This window comes from Lepidochelys kempii, chromosome 2, assembly GCF_965140265.1.
Source record: "Lepidochelys kempii isolate rLepKem1 chromosome 2, rLepKem1.hap2, whole genome shotgun sequence".
Lineage (NCBI taxonomy): Eukaryota > Metazoa > Chordata > Testudines > Cheloniidae > Lepidochelys > Lepidochelys kempii.
This window is the reverse complement of record NC_133257.1, coordinates 143,389,505-143,411,537: the sequence shown is the minus strand read 5'-3', so window position 1 is coordinate 143,411,537 and position 22,033 is coordinate 143,389,505. Positions and strand designations below refer to the sequence as shown.

Sequence of the window (22,033 nt, the reverse complement as noted above, 5' to 3'; positions counted from 1 at the left end):
AGATTGAACCACAATGCTCCAAAGAACAAGATGTTTTCATTAAGGGTTTTCATTAAGAAGCTGTAATTTTGGAGATTTATAACAAGAAATATGGATCCTGCTCTCTCTGGAATCAATGGGAGTTTTGCCATTGACTTCAATGAGAGCAGATTCAAGCAAATAGCTGTTGTTATTTTAATAAAGAGCTCTTTCCCTAAAATCTCCATACTTGTTACTATACTAACTATAAAACCAATCCTGAAAACCATTGTTGACCTGAGTAGTCCCCCACTGATGTCTATAGGACTAGTTCTGTGAGGACTAATTATATGAAGAAGAGTTTACAGGAGCAGCCTATATACTCGCTATTACTCAATTCAATTGTTTTGTATCTGAATTTCAATCAGTGGAATAATGTAGTCAGTGACTCACTCTGTAAAGCAGTGTGCATTAGAAACAGTTCTCACATTCTCAAATACCTTATAAAAGGTTAGGACAAAAATTCATTCTCTACTAAAGTCCTTATAGACAAGAAGACAGTGACATTCTCAACGGAATAATATTTTCTTTCATTTCTGAACTTCAGGGCAAAAGGCTAAGTAGGAAAGCTTTTCTAAGGATAAATTATTTAGGGGTGACCTGAAAAGGGATTTATCATCCAATTCTTGCTGGCTGAAGCAGTAGGGGAATGAGGGACAAAAATAAATATAAAAAATACCAATAGTAATAATAATATGTGGCATTTGTGTAACATCTTCCATACGAAAATATCCCAAAACACTTTACAAACTATGGGCAAGATCATAGTCTATGCTGCAAAAACCAAGAAAGAGGCAATGAAACTCAGCAAGACACCACTCTTGGAATCTCTAGCATATTGTCACACCAGGGGAAGTGGGGTTTTCCCCTTTAACCTTGTGGAACAGGCATGGGGGAGGAAACCTCCATTTGAAAAGTTAGCCCCTTTTCATGGAGAGGAGACAGAGCCTTGATTTTTCACATTTTGTACAAAAGAACCACACACATACAAAATGCATGGTGTTTCGCTTAGCTACTTTGGATAGGTGAAGGGCACAGTTAATGCTGTCAGATTACAAACCCAGTTCTCCAGCATGGTTTAGGCATTTCAGACCTGATGCACAGACCATTGAAAAGGATCTCCGACTTTCTACAGTTTTCTCAGAACCATTAAGTCGTACCTGTGGCCAGATAGATGATATGGAAAAGCATGTCCTTGCCCTGCACCACATCCACTGCCACATGGGAAAATCGGCTGTTGTCCTCCATGAAGTAAGGAATTGGAATAACTGGCTGAACCACCTCATGCATTAGAATAAATTTTTGGGCATCCTGAAGATTCCTCTCAGTCAGATTCATGTACAGACCCTGGTCCATTGTACCACACTGTAAATAAATAAAAGTATATAAAAGTATAGCTACTTTTAAATCTGTTATAGAATGTCCAGGGAGATTGAAGTGTTCTCCTACTGGCTTCTGTATGTTACCATTCCTGATGTCTGATTTGTGTCCATTTATTCTTTCATGTAGGGACTGTCCAGTTTGGCCGATGTACATGGCAGAGGGTCATTGCTGGCACATGATGGCATATATCACATTAGTAGACGTGCAGGTGAATGAGTCTCTGATGGTGTGGCTGATGTGGTTGGGTCTTCTGATGATGTCGCCACAACATGGTTCTAAGATTTCATATGGGTGTTAAGATTTATTTTACAATATATATATATATATATAATAAATATAAATAATATAAATAATATAAATAATATAAATAATAAATATTTTTTATTTGAATTATATATATTGTAAAATAAATCTTAACACCCAAATCGTATTGTTCGGATCTGTGGAACTTTCTGGGCAGAAAAATAGGAAAATTTATCTGTACTTATCTAAATTTTTTTCTTTTTTTAGAAAGTTTCACAGATTTCCCTACCTTTGGACTAATTAGTTTTACAATATGGAATCAGGGGATGTATAGTGTTTTAGCTACACTACAGCTAACAAGTTTAAACGAAGGGGCACAAAGCTTCACAAACTATTTTTATTCCCTGTTACACTGAAGCACCTATTGCTTTTGCTACAGTAAAATAGTGAGCACTTTAGGGAGGCACTCCTTATACCTTTCAATGGCAAGCGTGGTTGTACCTAGGGTTGCCAACATTGTAAATCGGACACCTGGTCACCCTAGTTATGCCCTCAAAGCTGTAAAAGGGCTGAAGACTTTGTTAATATCTGTGGATTTTCTTGCACAGAAAGATACACTATTTTCTGACCAGGGATTAGGAAAAACATTCCTGCCCTTTTCTGTAAAACAATGCTCCCTCTTCACATTGTTCTGGCACAGGTGAAGTGGACAAGAGTATTGCAGCATGGTTACCCTTGGGCTAGATGCTAATTTTAGCCTCACACTTGAATACATTGTTCCTCTCTCATAGACTTGTGAATATCAGGGGATCAAAACTGAGCCCTTATACTGCTACCCTTCAAGATACATCAGCTTTTCAAACCACATCATGCTTTGGGGTGAGCATAAACATAGTGTATGTGGTGTTAGCTGTGACCACTTAGAGTGACCAGTAGGGGACATAGAGCAAGGGGGTAAGAGTCTATGTGAACAGGAAACAAAGTCAGTTTTGCATTCATCCCAACCACAGTGTGCTGGGTCTCTGTAATCTCTGCATGGCATCAGAGTGGGATTGAATAAAGACCCAACAGATCAGAGAACATCCCTGAAGAAAGGAGAAAGTACAGGAAGGTAGACAAGCAGGCCCTCTAGCCCAGCCAGAATAGTGCACAGAGCTAGCAGTATAACAAGCAGAGAAAAGGCTTGAAAACACAGAGAATCCAGGGAGAACTGCTTTGATGAGTAAGGGATACTGAAAATAAGGCTATGTGGTCCACAGCAATACCAGCTTGCTTCCTTAAAGGCCACACCACCTTACTCCATACAGAGGAAAATAAACAAACAAACAAAAAGCGGGGGGAGGGCAAAAAGTGGAAAAATAGCAGAGATGCCTACATCTGATCCCATCTTTTCCCAAATACCCTCCTCCCCACAACAGAATTTGATGTCCAGCACCCTGAGGGATGACCATTCTGGGTAAGCAGATTCCAGAGGTTCCGTCTGGTTTCTGGCTTATACTAGCAACCAGAGAGGAGACAATACCCTGCTCTGTACAGTGGGACTAGCAGCAGACAACATTATCCTTCCAAGAAAGCTCATAGCTGCTCAGGTGAATCAGCTCAATAAAATTAAAGAAGTACTGGAGAAGCATTTCATGTCACAGCACAATATGATTTTTGAGCAAGCACAATTTCACTAAGCAAGAGAAGGGCGAGTCAGTGAATGATTTCATAGCAGCCCTGCACACCCTAATCCAGAACTACAGAGAGTAGTTGGCTACAGAGAGATGTACAGAGATGTGGCTACAGAGAGATGAGCAAAGAATTAATCAGAGACAGGCTTGTTTTAGGGCTGAGGGACAGACCAACTATTAGAAAGACTCCAAAATTATCCTAACCTAACATTAGAGACAGCCAAGAACATAGTCCTCCAAAATCAGTTGATAAAGAAGCAACAGACTCTTCTCAGGAATAACTTTGAGTAGGAACCCAATATAGAAGCCACAGACATGGGGAGGAAAATATCTCAGGAGTCCCAGGAACAATACCTACCCAGTTCAATATAAGTACAAAGGAATACAGAGGGGGTTATGCTAACATGGAGTAAAGAAAAAGAATACAACAAGAGCAGGAAAGAATACTCATAGTGTGGCAAACTACCTCCCAGCCAACGGCTTTGTCTAGCAGGAGATACCACATGCAGGAAATGTCTAAAAGGCAAACATTATGCAGCAGTCTGCTGGTCTCAATGCATGGTAACACCTGTCTTTCAAGACAATGACCTAAAAGACATTGAGATAGCCCACTTGGAGCAATCGGATATGACCACAAAACCCCCCATCGAGCACAACAATCACCTTGGGAAACCTATAAAATAAACTTCAAAATAGACAAATGTGCTGATGTAACACTGATTCTAGAATCACTTCATAGGAGGATGAAAACATCAGCTCTTCAAGGGCAAAAAAAAAGGCTATTGAAAGCCCAGTACAGTCCCTATTACATGTGAAAAGGAATTTTTTGGCCCTCTAAAACTTGGAGGGAAGACCACATCTCATGAAGTTTATGTTTAGATGGTCTACACATTGCTATGTTTGGCCTCCCAGCAACCACAGCCCCCAGGCATGGTTATATGTCACCACTGGCCTCAAAGCTTAGATCAAGAAGAGGTTCTCAATATTCTTCCAAGTACTAGAAATATTAGTGGGACAATACCACATTAAACTTACACCAAAAGCAAAGCCATTTACTCTGTGACACCTAGAAGAGTCTCCCTCCCTGTATTGCCCAGGGTGAAGGCATATCTTAGCTGCATGGAGCAGATGGATGTCATTTCCAAAATAGACACCCAAGGTGAATGGAGTGCAGGCAGGGCAGTGGTCCCACAACCAAATGACAAAGTTTTGATGTGTGTAGATTTTACCAAGCTCAATGAGAATGTCTGCAGACAGTGACATGTACACCCATGTATTGAACATCTCCCTGGACATCTTAGTGAAACAAAAGTCTTCCCAAAATTGGATTTCCAGTGTAGGTTTTGGCACGTACCACTAGCGGCAGAATCTGCACTGCTAAAAAACTTCATCAACCTTTTGGGACTTTTTGTTTCAGTCGGCTACCATTTGGCATATTTTGGTCCTATATAAGCCAAATAAAACCAGGACAGCTTCATCTGACAGGGGCAGTCCTCCTTCAGGAACAATCACCTTCTCTGTGGCACCTAGCAGCACATGAATCATTAGCACTCACCAATACAGAGCAGCACTACACACAAATTAAAAAAAAGATGCCCTAGCCACTACACATAGCCTTGTGAATATTTCAGAGACTTTCTAGTGGGCACAACATTTCATGTGGAAACTGACCATGAATGCCCGCAAGAACTGAAAAAGAAGCAAGATGAATTACTGAGTCAAGTCATGACTCACTGCAAAGAAGGCTGGACAAAAGAGATAGTCTGAAACCTCTGTGAAACCATGTTGGGTGGTTTCTGGGGATCTTACCCTAAACCAGCTGGTTATCCCTACATCAGTGCAACAGGAAATCCTTGACAGACTGCATGGGAGACCCCAAGGTATTACAAAATGCAGGGAGAGAGTTAAATAGTCTGTTCGGCAGTCTGTACTGAGCGAACAACTACAACAGAGAGTTGAGAAATAGGATATTTGTGCTCACACGAGAACCAATCCGTTGGAAGTATTACTACCATCTGCTCTACCAGAAAGGCCATGGCAGAAAGTTGGGATTGATCTTTTCTATCTGGACAATGCAATCTGTCTTTTGATGACTGATTATTTCTCAAAATTCACTGAAATTGCCAGATTGCTTAACACCATATTGTGATCATGCTCTTCAGGGTCCAAAGACAACTACAGGGCAGACTCAAGTAGGGTGCAAAAGTCCACTGGGTTTTCTGAGGCAGTTCCCCACACACCATGGGAAGAGCTTCCCTGCAACCATCTTGTTAGGCCCTTCAGACCTTTCTCAGGAAGCCCAGTAGTCTTTTTATAAAGCAAATATTCCCATGAAGATAATAAACTTACTAGTCCTGTGCCAGGCCTCCCTTCTTCTGGAGGGGTTATGAAAATCAGCAGTCTCTGCAGAGATTCTGGGCTGCTCCTTTCCCCAGGAAGCAAAGGATAGGTCTCTCCTCTTCCCTGGTCAGCCAGCTAATGAGACACCCTCTTCCAATTTTAACTGCCCTTCATTACCTGACACTGAGTGCAGCTATAGCAGGGTGGGGCTGAGTAGGCTCACGAAGCTTATAACCCTTGCAGGCTCAATGTGGGGTTGGCATACCTGATCACACACATCAAGTGCAGTTATGGGGAGGATAAAACCCATATTTCAGGATTCCAGAGCAAGTAACCTCTGACAATGGTCCTCATTTTTCCTCTGAGACCTTTAGGAGGTTTCAGGTACTTATGCTTTCACTCATGTCAATCCAGCCCACAGTCTCCTCAGAGTAATGGTGAAGCAGAACGCACAGTAAAAACAAAATAAAACAACTTCTTTCTTAAATCCTCAGAGTCTCATCTTGCCCTGTTCATATATGGCTCAAAACCTGTAGCAAATTGATGTCCACTATCCCAACCATCTCTTCCCAACTAGATTCTGTACAATACAGCCTCATCACCATCTGTGTCTTCCAGATCTTACTGCAAGGAGATATCCAGCTAGGGAAAGATGACCTTATGTAATCCTCCAGGAAGACAGGAGATCTTGAGAAATCAAGAAAGTCAGAGGATGAGTAGCCAAATATCTTAAAAGGGCAGAATAAATCTCTGCCAAAAGGCTGAAGATTCAGGCAGTCTACCCTGTCCTTCAGAGGGATGTCAATTCTTGTTTAGTTTTGATATTTTATTCCTGTTAAATGTTGTTTAATATAAAGGTTTTATCATTCTTCTGTTTTCAGAAAGGGGGATGTGGTATTAGCTGTGAATATTTAAAGTGAAACCTGTCACTAGGGAGCAGTGAGCAAGGAGATGAGAATCTGTGTCAACGGAATATAAAATTAGCCTTGCGTTCATCCCAGCCAGTATGCTTGATCTCTAATCTCTCTCTACTGTGTACATAAAGTTTGATGAGGCAGATGGAACTTTAGTTTTTCATGTATCAAGAAGCACAGCTTTAATACAGGTTTCAGAGTAGCAGCCGTGTTAGTCTGTATCCGCAAAAAGAAAAGGAGGACTTGTGGCACCTTAGAGACTAACACATTTATTTGAGCATAAGCTTGAAGTGAGCTGTAGCTGTAGCTCACTTCAAGCTTATGCTCAAATAAATGTGTTAGTCTCTAAGGTGCCACAAGTACTCCTTTTCTTTTAGCTATAATACAGTGGAAACTTGGGCCCGGAGCTTACAATCCGGTCTGAGTGGGTGGACCCCTATGCCCACACAGAGCCTAACTTAAGATAATATGACTGCATGGAGATGCATTGGATGCAATGGCAGAATCAGGGCTTTTTATTGTACGACTAATATCACATGATTACATGTTTTGAGGGGGGGAGGTCAATATTTGATTACTTTCATGAAGCTCTTATAAAATAGAATAAACTTTAAAAACTCCAAAATTTTGGATGGAATTCCATGTGATGTTCTGGATGTTGTGAAAAACTGAAAATACGCTTTTTGTGAATCTGGGAAGTGGATGATTTGTCCCTCAAAGGCCAAACGGTCTAGAGATTTTTGAGTAGTGGAGGGACTTATCATTCTTTTTCAAACTTAGGGGTGCGTATGTTTACAGAAAAGTGCCTTATTCCCTTTTTTGCCTACTCCTGTGAATAACTTTCAGTCCCCCACAATTTCACAAAAATCAAATTTCAGGGGATGTAAAATTAGCCAAGCTATATTGAGAAAAAGTGTCCCAGTAAATACCGTTTTTAAAAGCTCACCAGTTTTATGCAATATTGTTCTTAAGTTGTCTTTTCTTCCTTTGGCTAATTTGGGCAAAAGGTAACAGAAGGATATATTGTGCCAATTATCAATGACACTGTTTCGTAATGTGAACCAATCTCTATATAGTGCAGTTCATTTCACATATAGTGCAGTAATGTGAACCAAACGCTATATAGTGCAGCTCATTTCACGGATATCTATCTAAATAGATTTGTTTACCCGGTAACTGGACTGGCTCCAGATACAGAACTCCTATGACTTGTCTCACAGTCTATACTTTGATACCTTTAAACTGTGCTACATTTTAAAGAAGACTGTTGTGGACTAGTGCCCTCCCCTTCTGTGTAAGTACCTGGAAATTAGGGTTTGGATTGGGGTAAGGCAGCCAGGCAGAGCGGGAGTTCTCCTGATATTTGAATGGTCCACTGAAGGCCTGAGTTATGGCACTCAAGTTGAAAACACAAACTGCTGAGGCAGCTATGCTGTTCCTGAAAAACAAAATAAAAACATGAGATAAATGAAGACATCAAGGAATCAATTAACTGCCCACAAAAAGCAACATTTCCCCTCATTAACTCTGCAACTCTATTAGTACTTCACAACATGGGTGGGCCCAGCCAGAAAGTGGTCAGGGACAGGATTCAAATGCTCACAGCAGCACACCGCCGGCATCCTGGTTGGACTTAAAAGCTGTTCTGGCCTAGCAGTCAAGGGTGGGAGAGTAAATCCTTGAAACTTTGCAGCAGCCCCAATGAATATAAGAGGTGGCAACTTGCTCACTACTGCAATCAAGCTCTTCATCTTCAAAGCACTTTATAAACATTAACTAACCATTCTTACTACACCCCCATGTGACACATACTGAAAGTATCATCACCCCACTTTTTAGATGTGAAATCTAAAAATGGGTAAAAAGAAAAGGAGTACTTGTGGCACCTTAGAGACTAACAAATTTTCTTGAGCATAAGCTTTCGTGAGCTACAGCTCACTTCATTGGATGGGTAATAATAATGGGTAAAGCGGCTTGTCCAGAATATTGACGGAGCTTGGACTGAAACTAAGAAATTCCTGCCTCCCAATCCTGTTCTTTTACATACTTCATTTCACAAATCAAAGCCACCATTATTCCAAATAAGAAGGGCATCTCACTATCCAACAATATTTCTCCTTTTCTAATCAGCCAGTCGTATTGTGACAGGGGCTAAGTCTGTTCCCTTTGAAATACTCCCAAGTTCTTGCAGGATCAGAAACCAAGAGATCTGCACTCAGGCCCACATCTTCCACACAACACTATCACTATCCCAACAAAGTGCCCACTGGCTGGCAAAATAAGCCCATAAGGAGGTAACTTGAACTGAACACTCTATAAACTCACTGACTCAAAGAGTTAAACCCTGGCCAACCCAGTTATACCATTCCCCTATTTTCATGTTGAAAATGAGACATAAAGTACAACAGTGTGCTAATTCTGCATAGTGTAAACAATATAGATCTGTATACAGTAACTACGAGAACCTAAAATGGGACTCAGCTGCAAATTACAACTTTGTGTTGGCATAAAAACATAAATAAAACTATCTCCAAAAAGAACTGCAGTATTTGGGAGTTTTAAAATATTTATAAAAATGCTTTTAGCAGAAGCAAAATAAATTGAATGCCCAACAGCTAACAGTGAATTAAGGTTTGGAATTACTCTTTTAACAATACACATAACTCATGGAATTAAACTCCTGATTTGTCCTTTTTTCACAATGTTAGATAAATGGATAGATAATGAAGCAGGCAGACAGTTACACAAACTTCCACTGTGGGGAAAAGTGCTGACAAGTGGTCCACATAGAATTTATTTCTTCTAACTTACTCTGTTGTTCAAACAAGGCTTTAGAAAGCAAATCTACTGTTTAAGCTTCAAATTGTTATTGTTCAAATGTATCGGGAAGAGAAAATAATCCTTGGGGATCAGACCTGCCAACGACTGAACAAGCAGTGTAGCAGTTTGGATTTACAACTATGACAAAAAAGCACTTTGACTTCTTATGCTTGTCAGGCTTATTGCAAAAAACAAAAACTAGTAGATGAAAGAAAGTAAGTTTCATATTATCCATTTGTACACAGGCAATTAGCATCAAGTATGCTAAAACGTCATCTGAATTACTGTAACAGGCCACCTGCTCATCATTTCTGCATCTCCTGGAGCCCATTAAGTACCTAACTCATTGTAGATTCTGATTGTCTGAAAGACAGCCTGCTCATGTTTATACAATATCCCTTCCACATGTAGAACCTGAGGGGATCTTGAGAGCCTTAGACGTTACTCTGAATATAACAGAAAAATTAACAAATATTATGTAAGGTACATACACATTAGTCGTAAAGATCCCATAGATTAAGTCCAATTCTGGCAGGAAGAAAGTGCTTTGTAATTCATTGTAGTAAAATGGAATTTCTCCAGGGCGAGAGCAGTTCAAACGAGCCTTCATAAAGGTTGTCCAGGTGTCCTCTAGCAAAAATCTGCCCCCAATATCATTTTTACAGACCCGAGCAGCCCGCGAAAAGACTGTTTTCCCACAGTCATGCTCTACTGCATTCTCTCGGAAGAAGAAGTAGGTGAAGTTTCCAATGTCATAGGATGACACAAAATTTGGCTCTGAAAAGAGTCGGAGAAAAAAATATGTCATGTATAGTTGATACATATTCTGATATTTGCTTGAAATTGCTAGAACTTCCTCTATGCATCATTCAGAGAAAGTATATTTTTTTCAAAATTCAAAATTATTGTTATTTTTTCATTGTTGAAATAAGGCAAATTATATTGATATTCATGCAGACATGAATTAGAATTCCGCACTTCTGCGCATCATGAGGAGACTGTAAAGACAGCAGTTACTGAACATACAATTTGCGTTTTGGTTATAAAAAACAGCAATTTCTAATCTGAGTGTGATATAGTAAATTAGGCCCCGAGAAGCACATACATCAGTCTATTCCTATTCAGCAAGGGATTGATCTCGTGGCCACTTAAATCAATGGTAAAGCTCCCATTGACTTAAAAGCACAGGATCAGATACCAAAGCAGCTAAGTATGTGCTTAATTGCTGTGATGAAAAGAAAGGGACTGCTGAAGGGGGAGCCTTTGAGAGCAAGATAACTTTGGTTTTAACAATACATCAAATAAAACTTTCAATACACTTTAAAATATTTTGTTTTCCTCTTTACAAAAAATAAAACCAAATAAAAAATTGATACAACATATTTATTCTGGCAAGGAAGAAAAACATTTAGGAGAAATTAGAGAATAAAAATGACTGATCTAAGAAATAAGGAATAAAATTTAAAAAAAAATCTGGATATCAGAAAAAATAAAAATATGGTACTTTTCTGGTAAGGATTACAGAAGCTAACAAGAATCCATGAGCTTGACAGTGATTGAGAACTTGATGATTTCTTAAAGGCAAAGCACGTTAGATATATTGACCTGTGGAGCAGGAGAAAAGTAATTGTAAAAGACTGCTGCCCCTTAAGAGAGATGTAAGATTTTTTATATTCATTTCCAGAATTCATTCTAAAAATATTTAAAATAAATAAATAAAAAACACACCACGCTGGATGAAAAACACTATTTCTGATACACATAACTAGATAACTTTAGTAATAGAGCTGGTCAAAACATTTCCAACTGAACAGTTTTCCATTAGAAAATGATGATTTGATGGACTTGAAATATTCTGCAGGACCCTTGAAACTTTTGATGGAAACTAGGCACACAGGCAGGCTGGCTGGCTGGCTTCCTACCATCTCACCCAGATCCTGAGGCTCCCTGGCAGTCACACTGGAAGGCTGGCTTTCCATGGATCCCTGGCGCCTCAGTCACCCAGCTCCCCTGGGAAAGGCTGGCTGCCTTTCCATGCTGGCTGGCTTCCCAACTAACTAGCTCTCTGGGCTACCTGGCTTCCTGGTGGGCTTCCTGGCTCCCCAGGCAGACGGGTCCCCAGCTGGCCGGCTCCTCAGCTTCCCACATGGCAGTCAGGTGGGTGGGCTGCCCATTTCCCTGGATGGTTGGCTTGCTGGGCTAGCTGGCTTTCCAGGCTGCAAAGCTAGCCATCTGCCTGACTGGCTGGTTGAGTCCATGGAACATAGAAAACTTGGCATTCAAACAGCCTGCCAGGCTGGCTGCTGTGGAACAAGGGATTCTGAGGATCATATTTTATTTTGGGTGTTTATGAAACAAAATATTTCAGAATTTCAGTCCCATGAAAAATTTTGACTTTTTCATTTGATTCATCTTTTTTTTTCTGAAATACTGAAATTTTTCAAGGATCAAAAATTTTGTTTCCCAGCTAATTCTATTTATTAGTAGTTATATGTGGAAAGTGCTAATAACCTAAGGAATGTTGGATCAGGCCGTTATGTTTGCACAGCAGCTAGTACACTGTGGGTGCTACCAGCAAAAAAGTCATACATAATCGTAATTTTCTGTTTCAAATAGCACCCACAATATGCTAGCACTATGCAAACAGAAAAGTCCCTGCCTCAAAAAGCTTAAAACTATACTATTAGTTCCTATAATTGCAGAAGTGACTAATATTTTTATATGAACTCTCTCTCTCTCGGGCTGTCATACTATTAAAAATAATCGCAAGATTAAAAAAAAATTGCTGTGATTAATTACAGTTTTAATCACACTGATAAACAATAACAGAATACCAATTTAAATTTATTATAAATATTTTGGATGTTTTTCTTCATTTTCAAATATATTGATTTCAATTACAACACAGAATACAAAGTGTCTAGTGATCACTTTATATTATTATTATATTTGATTACGCATATTTGCACTGTAAAAAAGCTAAACGAATGCAATAGTCTTTTTCAATTCACCTCATACAAGTACTGTTGAGCAAGCTCTTTATTGTGAAAATACAATTTACAAATGTAGAATTATTTTTTGTTCATAACTGCACTAAAAACAAAACAATGTAAAAACTTTAAAGCCTATATATTGAAGCATGAAGGACATACAAATATTTAGCATATCTGGCATGTAAATATCCGGCAATACCGGCTACAATAGCACCATGTGAATGCCTGTTCTCACTTTTAGGTGGCATTGTAAATAAGAAGCAGGCAGCATTATCTCCTGTAAATGTAAACAAACTTGTTTGTCTTAGCGAGTAGCTGAACAAGAAGTAGGACTGAGTGGACTTGTCTGAAGTGAATTGAAAAATACTATTTCTTTTATCTTTTTTACAGTACAAATATTTGTAATAAAAATAATATAAAGTGAACACTGTACACTTTGTATTCTGTATTGTAATTGAAATCAATATATTTGAGAATGTAGAAAAACATCCAAAATATTTATAAGAAGTTTAAATTGGTGTTCTATTATTGTTTAACAGTGCAATTAAAACTGTGATTAATCATGACTATTTTTAATCTAGTTAATTTTTTTGCATTAATTGCATCCGTTAACTGTGATTAATTGACAGCCCTAATATACATATACATCCACACTCACACCTGGCATTACAGATGGAACAAGATGAATAAAAGTACCAATAATAATTTTAAAAACTCAAATATTTCTAAATTTGTTTTTCTGTAAAATGTAAGAGCATATACTGAATAGTTAATGATCTAGTGATATAAACGTTTTACTGGCACTCATTTGGGATGACCTGTATAGGCCACTTGTAATACAGAAATCACTAACTTATGTTGGTGAAACCTTTACAACATACCATACCATCATATATGAGACAGTTCACGCAGACAGTTCACGCAGACTTGTGATACATATACACAAGTATCAGGGTTTTTTTAATGATAAACCCGTCATATTTCATCTGTTCCTAAAAGACACCACAATGTTCAGTTCTATGGAATAAACGTTGTATTGTTCCTTTAGCTAAATTAACAGTTTTTTAGGTACATTTAGGAATGACAAGCTAATAGGAGTGAAAACAGTGCTCCCCATCGACAGGTTTCAATTTATATCTGCAGCATATCTCTTCAATGTTTCTATTTACCTGTAATGGATGTAAAAGACAACCTTGGACCTCCATTACCATATAATAGATGAGGTTAGTCCCCCTACGCCATATTATCCCTACAAAATGTTCTAATACTCAGGAGAAAAACTACTGGCTGGGGGGAGGGGTAGATTCAGCAACCTGGATATAACTTGAGCTACTTGTATAGTGTAGAAGGTTTAGTCCTCAATATCCACTAATGGTGTGCAGAAAGGAACCAACCTCACAAGACAGATTTACAGTATGAAAAAGGAGGAATTTCAAACTATCTGTTGTACTTCTACAGTCTAATAGCCCACTTGTTCTTTTAACCCTTCTCAGTAGTACAATGTCTGATCTAAAACAGTTTCTACTTGCACAAACACTCAACTCCCTAGAGTCTCTCATTTTTCCTGAAAGTATACTGTAGAAAAAATAACGACTAAAGCTGGGTCCCGGCAATCGGATCTGCTGATACTTCCATCTCTGTTGAAGCCCACTGTCTTCAACGGGACTCCACAGGAGCATAAGGTTCACACACAGAAATCTGATTGCAGGGTCAGTGCCAAAAGCAGTATTAACATTGCTGACAGTATGCTTAGATGTTCAAATGCTTTAGGAATAAAAAATGTTATGAAATCCAGTCTGAGTGTTTTTATTGACCTTTGATAAATCCATGTAAATCTCTTACTGGCCAATATCTTTAAAATGTATATATATATATATATATATAATACACAAACTTGTACATATAGTTCACTGACTCAAACTTGAAAAATAATATACCTATCCACAAACACCTGTATGGATACTTCACTGATTACGATTTGATAAAAAGGAGCCCAGCTGGTGAAAGCTGTGAAAGCTGTTCCCATTTGCATGAAATGTATTAATGCTAGCACCACCTCAGGGGATTCTGTGGATTTGCTCAGATTATCCTGTCAGACTTTATTTCATTTTTTCATTTGGAGAAAATTTATTGAGTCATTTTGGAGTTTCAGAAAAAGGGTGATTCTTGTCCAAGAAAAAATAGTTTATATATGCCCAGATATTGCATGGAGACCTGAAATTTATCAATATGGAGGGCTCTTTCCAACAGAACTTTGTAATATAGAAGATGAAATTGCCCAAATTTTGCTCTAGGATAAGCCAGTGGGAACTGCTCATGAACATTTGAGGACAGAATTTAACCCTATTGTAGGACTTTTTCTGTATTAAGTACCTTTAAAATAGTATAGTGTTAATAGCTACAGTATATTCATCCCCCCAAACTTTGTACCTTTCATATTATTATATTCATTATTTTCTTTTTCGCACTGAACTGAAGACTTTACGGGTATAGGAGAGAAGGTGTATGTTTTCCCTATCAGTGGATGTTTTCTGGAAGAGAAGCCCTCTCAAGATTGTTCACATGGGAGGATGGCAGGCCTATTCTAATAATGAGATCTTAATGGGAAAATGTCATGCCTCTTTCTTCTTCTCCAACATCTACATTTCTCGGGAGTGGGAAGACAAAGTCTTTTCTTCTCTCCGGGGGCCTTCCCCTGAAAACACATGGGGCTTTTCTCCTTTCTTGCCCCCTCTCAGAAAGTACATGGGGATTGTCCTACCGAAAGCATCATTTTTTCTTCTCCCAATGAGATCTTCTATTTTTCTCTCCTGCTGTTAAGATCCTATTCTCTCTCCAATATTTAGGTCTTTCTTCCTTTCTTCTGTGACTGTTATTTTTCTGTCGGTGATCCTCACAATACTGTGCCTTTTTCGATCAAACTCAGTGTTGCCCCCTTTCAGTCTCTCTCTCTCACTCCCTCTTTTTCTGAAGTATTAAGGAGGCTCATGCTCCAACTGTGCTGGCTGGAGGTATTCTACTGGAGAGCTGGCATTGGGCAGAGCATGCAGACAGGTGACAGGAATCAGGGCCTGTGGCAGAGCTGTGTCTGGCCAACCTCACAAGCACAGATATACTGTAGTAGGCTGCCTGATTGGCTACACTGTCTAATTGGTGGGAAAAGTCAGCAGACCAGCTCTTAAACCCAGCAGCAGCTTGGTGTCTGCTCAAAGCATTCATCCATGGCTGTGACAACTCCTAGCCTGCAGTTCCCAGCCTTGCCCCCAACTTGTTCCAGCCCTGCGCCTGCCTTGGTTCATGCCAGGTAACCAGACTCTGACCTTTGGCTCTGATTCATGACTTCTGATTTCAGCTCTGTCCTTCAGCTCTGACATCTAGCCTCTGACTTTAGCTCTGAGCCTGGGCACCTATTCCTGGCTACAGGCTCCTGCTCCAACCACTAGGCAACATCACCCACGGTCTGGACTCTGATAGTTTGAGCAGCCCAAAAGACACCAACAATAAGGAAACTAGAGCTGATATGGGGAGCATGGATCCTACAAAGGTCAATATCTCTGATGGGGATAGTGGAAGCCACACAGACCTTGCAAGCCCAGGTTGCCATCCTGGAGGTGTAGAATACAATCTTGCAAGCTCAAGCCATGCTGCCTTCAGCTCCAATCCCTGCTTCCTGCGAGCCCAACCTCCCTCTGCCTGACAAGTTCAGTGGCAATCACCACAAATTTTGTGGGTTCCTAAATCAGCGTCAGACCCTATTTCTCCGACACCCATAGTCATACTCCACTGACCAAGCCCAGGTGGGAATGATATCAGCCTGCTTATGGGGGAGGCCTGATGTGGATGTCTCTGCTCCTGGAAAGATCAAGCCTACTTCTAGCACAATTTGAGACTTTGTTAGAGCTATAGGGGCAATCTTTGATGACCCGAGTCACGAGCATAGTTGAAGATGCACTTCAGGTGTTACAGGAGGGATGTGTTTGACACAAAGAAATCAGACATCCTACTGCTCTATTGCAGCTACGACTGCCTCATTGACCTCCAGCTGGGAGCAGAGGTTCCGCTTGGGCACGTCTTCTCCTTCTCCAAACTGGAACTACAGGCACGCTGTAGCTAACTTGTAGAAACCCTGCGGAGCCCCTCCTTGTCCCCAGTGGGGCTCCTATCTTCTCTGTGGTGAAGACAGGCCTCTCCCTTGTGTGGACTACCAAACTCTGAAGAAGATTACAATCCACGGTATGCATCCGATGAAGTGAGCCGTAGCTCACGAAAGCTTAGGCTCAGATAAATTGGTTAGTCTCTAAGGTGCCACAAGTCCTCCTTTTCTTTAATCCAAATCCAGTACTTCTTACCACTTATTAAGGAGCTGTTCAAAAGACTGGTATCCTAGTGCATCTCTCAACTCTGGCATTGAATACCTCAACTCATCTGCCTATTACCCACAAGCTAATGTGTGAACAGAGAGTGTCAATCTGCTGTCTAAGTAATTACCAGAATGATTGGCTTCCCAGCCTGTGCTACACAGAATTTGCATATCACAAATGCAATCCATGCCTCAACCCAACATAGTCCATTCTTTGGGAATGATGGCTTTGACCACCACTTCCACCCAGCCTTAGCCTTAAGTTACCCCCTCATGGCCACTGCAGATTTAGCCTCCCACTTACACAAGGTGCACCAGGAGCTCAGACAACACTTGCAGTCTACCAAAGAAGCCTATAAACACCATGTAGTACTAGACTGTCAGGCTGCCTCCAATATGGCCATGGGGAGAAGGTGTGATTCTCTGCCCAGCACCTTAAATCAAGGCACCCATCTACCAAACCAGACTATAACAAACTGGACCCCTTCAAGATTATAGAGCAGGTAAACGCAGTGGCCTTCAGATTACAGCTGTTCATATCCTGGAAGATCCACCCCCTCATTCACATCTCACTTTTAAATCCCTTCATCAAGAATCTGTACCCAAACCACTCCAACCTGCCACCTGTAACAGACTGCAGACAGGAGGAATACTTGGTCCAGTGAGTCCTCGACTCTCATTGAGTTAGGGGAAAGCTCCAATACCTGGTAGACTGGGAAGGTGATGGTCCATAGGAGCAGCATTGGGAACTGGTAGAGACGATCTATTGTTTGGGTTTCATCAGAAGCACTGTGAGAAACTGGGCCCTAAGTTCCCTAGGAGGTGCCCTCAAGGGGGTGGGTACTGCCAGGAATCAGGGTCTGCAGCAGAGTCAGTCTCTGGGCAACCTAACGAGCACAGCTGGCCTGTACGTGCCTCTATCGTTACTGCCATGAGGAGGGATGCCTGTCTCTGTCACTCCAGGGGAGTGCTAGGCCATAAGGATGGAACAAGAAGAGCGCCTGGTATTAACGTAATTTGGTCCTGGATGCAGAAAGCCACAGGAAGCTTCACTCAGCTTGCTGCCTTCCTACTCTGTACATTGCCGTCTAGTGGCATGTACATAACTTTAAAAAACCAACACCTCCTCGAGAGCTGATTTGGGCAGCACTGAAGAGTCCCTGGGACTGAGTTCAAAACCACAGAGCAGGGACTGCCAAAGCCAAACTTGGGCAGTTGGACAATATGTTAATGGTACACAAGAAGAAACAGAACCTAGTGCAATCTTTATTACCTGTGGAGCTGTGCTATACTATAATAAGACTATAAAAGAGGTAAAAATGTATGTGTCACTCCAGTCAGTACGTATGACTCTAAATGCACAGAAGCAAAAGACCTGTTCAGCCAGAAGTTGTCACTTATACAGTCTCTTTTCAGAATAAAACCACACTTTAAATTTTCAAACAATTATTTCAAGCAGGGTGAAAGGTCACTGTTAACACATTATTATTCAGATAAGTGACCACCTTAATGAACCATATTGCAGTTTACATTTTCAAGCATCATTATCTACCCAGCAACTGATAGAATATTATATAGTTTCCTTTATAAACTATCTTTTACAGTAAATGTAATTTCTTTCTCCAATGGGTTTAAATCAAAGGCAGCTACAAAAGAAAGTGGGATCTATTGAATAGGATTATTTTCCCCAGAAGCTTGAGAGGTAAATGTGCATGGTAAAGGTGCAACTACTAAACAAGGGCAGCTTATATTAAAAACTACATGGTTACAAAACAAGGGAGGGGGATGCTAATCAAAAGAGCCTTCTATACAAAGATAAATGGTATTGTAAAGACAATCTTAATATATGTACATTTAATATAATAGAACATGAATCAAAAAAAAATTGAAGTACGTGTAATACCGCTGATGGTAATTGAGGTAAATCCTAATTGAGCTAATTAGTGCAAACCCTGACTTCCTCCTTATATACCCTTAGGGGTCAGCTGGTCAGCTCCCACCAATGGCTAAATTGTGGCTATGCCTGAGTTAGGACAAAGAAAATTTTCTAAGATACTGGGTATCCAATAGTGCCTGAAATTCCACTTTTACTCAAAAGTTGAAAGGAACACAATTTGAGCAATCCTTGCTGTCAGTGCTTTCACATTATTTAGTGCAACAAAAAGAGACATTGCCTGAATTATGCAGAAAAGAGACATTTCAGTAGGTGTGGGATTATCAAAAGTTGAATGGAGGTGTTTTTGGCACAAACTGAAATAGAAAATCTGTTCTTTATTTTGCACAACTCTAATTACAATTTACCCCAAAAGGATTCACATTTGCTTGATTTGTAAAATCTGTTGTACTTCAGTTAGGAAATAATATTTTTAAACAAAGAATATGTCCATGTGTGTTGTTGTGTCAATAAAACAAATGGTATCATTTTTAAAACACTTTTCATTCTTACAGGCTAGTAAAAAAAAAGGGGGGGGGATAAAAAAAAGGAAAAAAAACACATTTGGGGCCTGATACAGAAGTCAATAGATGCTTCTGCAATGGATCAGGTCTTTACAGACTACTAAACTAAGAGACAATAAGACTTAAACTGCTTTTCTGTTGTTATTGTCCTATTCAGTCGTGTTTGCACCAGCTATATTTTTAGCCAATAAACTACATTTTAGTTCACCAATGGAAACATAACTATTGAATTAAATTGTATTTAGAAATATACCATATGTCTTCCAGCACTTAGGCATTCAGGAATTAAGAGCAGATTTCTAACCATATGACCTGCTGCAAACTGTAAAGCTCTATTTCTTGGAAAGCACGATCCTGTTGGAAATATGCCAATATCCCTCCTTCTAGCCCAAGAAAGGAAGAATCCTGTACATGATCTTTAATCTTGCCACTGTCCTTTAGGGGGAAAAATATGTAATCCATTCTCTATACATAGGAAAACTATTTTTCTAAAACTTAGCATGAAATTAAATGTCCTACAAATTCCACCTCTAGACTAAGAGGGAATACTTCATAATCACATCTGTCTCTTCTGGGAATTTTTAAAACAAAGTAATAATAGCTGATATCATTTCCTCATTCCAGTGAATAATGCTGATAGTTACTGTGTATTCTGTAACCATGGTTATTACCTGAACCTGCCATGGACTTTCACATGAAAAACAATGTCTCTTTAAGATAGGGTGCAGATTCTCTTTAAGCCAGGATGCAGAGAGAAGGTGTCGGTGACATGCAAATAGACCTGGTCAGCAAAGGATAGGGGAGCTTCCCCTGGGCTGGTAAGCAGCTAAGAGAATGCCGCTGGAGACAAAAACATCTGGTCAAAGAGCAGACACTCTTAACCCAGAGATCACAAATCGCAACCTTCTAGGGAAGGATGCAGTCCTGGGAGTAAGGCTTACAGTTTAACTCCATGAGGGGAAATGGGCTTTTTGCATGTGCATAACCCTGGGGTTGGGAGACAGCTCCACAAAGGGCCAGCCAATAGGCAGGATCCCCCAGAACCCTTCTCACCAGACTATGATGTACCAAAATCCCAGAAAGATGATTAGATTAAAAAACCCATGCAGAAGGGAACACTGAAGGGAAAGGAAAGCCAGTAACTGATTACAGGAAAAGGTTCAGGAAGGAGGTAAATGACACAATGGGTATTGAACCAACCAACCTCAGAACCAGACTGGCTAGACAGAAGGTGTGATATGACAAAGATACTTATAAACACCCCTCTGTGATAAGGAATTTGACACCAATGTTAGAGAGAGAGGCTTTCTAGCAACCCAGAGAAAACACACTTGCTAACTTTTGAGGTCATTAGACTGGTACACAAAGTGTTAAAAGATGCACAAAACTTTGCAAAAGCCTATGTGGGTAAAAATACAATGTTTGACAACACTTGGGAGTTATGTTGTTAAAAGTCAAGAGGACCCTAATACACACTGCCTTTGAGTTAGTCAGTGACTAATACTCTTGCAGTAAAGTAAGGGGGGAGCTGTGACATATTGTACCTCAAAATAGCACCCTGTAGCCCCCACATTCACCACTTGTATATGGTTATGATATTTTGAACAAAGAACGCCTTGTAAGGTATCCTGTGAAAAGGCATGATTTGCTGAAACTCATTGTTCTATCAAAATATGTATATAATCATTGGTTTCAGAGGGGTAGCCAGGTTAGTCTGTATCAGCAAAAACAATGAGGAGTCCTTGTAGCACCTTAAAGACTAACAAATGAATTTGGGCATAAGCTTTTATGGGCTAAAATCCACTTCATCAGATGCATGGAGTGAAAAATACAGTAGGCAGGTGTGTGTATATATATATATATATATATATATATATATATATATATATATATATATATATATTACAGAACATGAAAAGATGGGAGTTGCCTTACCAAGTGGGGGTCAGTGCTAACAAGGCCAATTCAATCAAGGTGGAAATGGCCTATTCCGAAGAGTTGACAAGAAGGGGTGAATATCAACAGAGGAAAAATTACTTTTTGTAGTGCTAATGAGTGCCAATTCAATCACGGTGGAGGTGGCCCATTCCCAACAGTTGACAAGAAGGTGTGAGTATCAACAGAGGGAAAATTACTTTTTGTAGTGACCCAGCCACTCCCAGTCTTTATTCAGGCCTAATTTGATCGTGTCCAGTTTGCAAATTAATTCCAGTTCTGCAGTTTCTCGTTGAAGTCTGTTTTTGAAGTTTTTTGGTTGAAGAATGGCCACTTTTAAGTCTGTTATTGAGTGTCCAGGGAGATTGAAGTGCTCTCCTACTGGTTTTTAAATGTTACAATTCTTGATGTCTGATTTGTGTCCATTTATTCTTTTGTGTAGAAACTGTCCACTTTGGCCAATGTACATGGCAGAGGGGCATTGCTGGCAACTGAACAGCATATATCACATTGGTAGATGTTCAGGTGAACGAGTCCCTGATGGTGTGGCTGATGTGTGTCCTATGTTGGTGTCCCTTGAATGGATATGCGGACAGAGTTGGCAATGGGGTTATTGCAGGGATTGGTTCCTGGGCTACTGTTTTTGTTTTGTGGTCTGTAGTTGCTGGTGAGTATTTGCTTCAGGTTGGGGGGCTGTCTGTAAGCGAGGACTGGCCTGCCTCTCAAAGTCTGTGAGAGTGAGGAATCATCCTTCAGGATAGGTTGTAGATCCTTGATGATGCACTGGAGAAGTTTTAGCTGGGAGCTGTATGCGACAGCTAGTCATGTTCTGTTACTTTCTTTGTTGGGCCTGTCCTATAGTAGGTGACTTCTGGGTACCCTTCTGGCTCTGTCAAT

The 22,033-nt window shown here is 40.1% G+C and overlaps 1 protein-coding gene across 4 annotated transcripts in view; it reads right to left on the bottom strand.

Moving 5' to 3' along the window:
- SEMA5A (semaphorin 5A) overlaps positions 1-22,033 on the bottom strand; it is a 655,298-nt gene that overhangs the window by 211,359 nt on the left and 421,906 nt on the right. For all 4 annotated transcript variants that reach the window (XM_073332372.1, XM_073332370.1, XM_073332373.1 and 1 more), the window contains exons 8-10: positions 9,883-10,168; positions 7,874-8,009; positions 1,179-1,383 (exon numbers count right to left, since the gene is read on the bottom strand). In XM_073332372.1, coding sequence (XP_073188473.1) covers positions 1,179-1,383; positions 7,874-8,009; positions 9,883-10,168 — 627 coding nt within the window. The remainder of the gene's footprint in view (positions 1-1,178; positions 1,384-7,873; positions 8,010-9,882; positions 10,169-22,033) is intronic.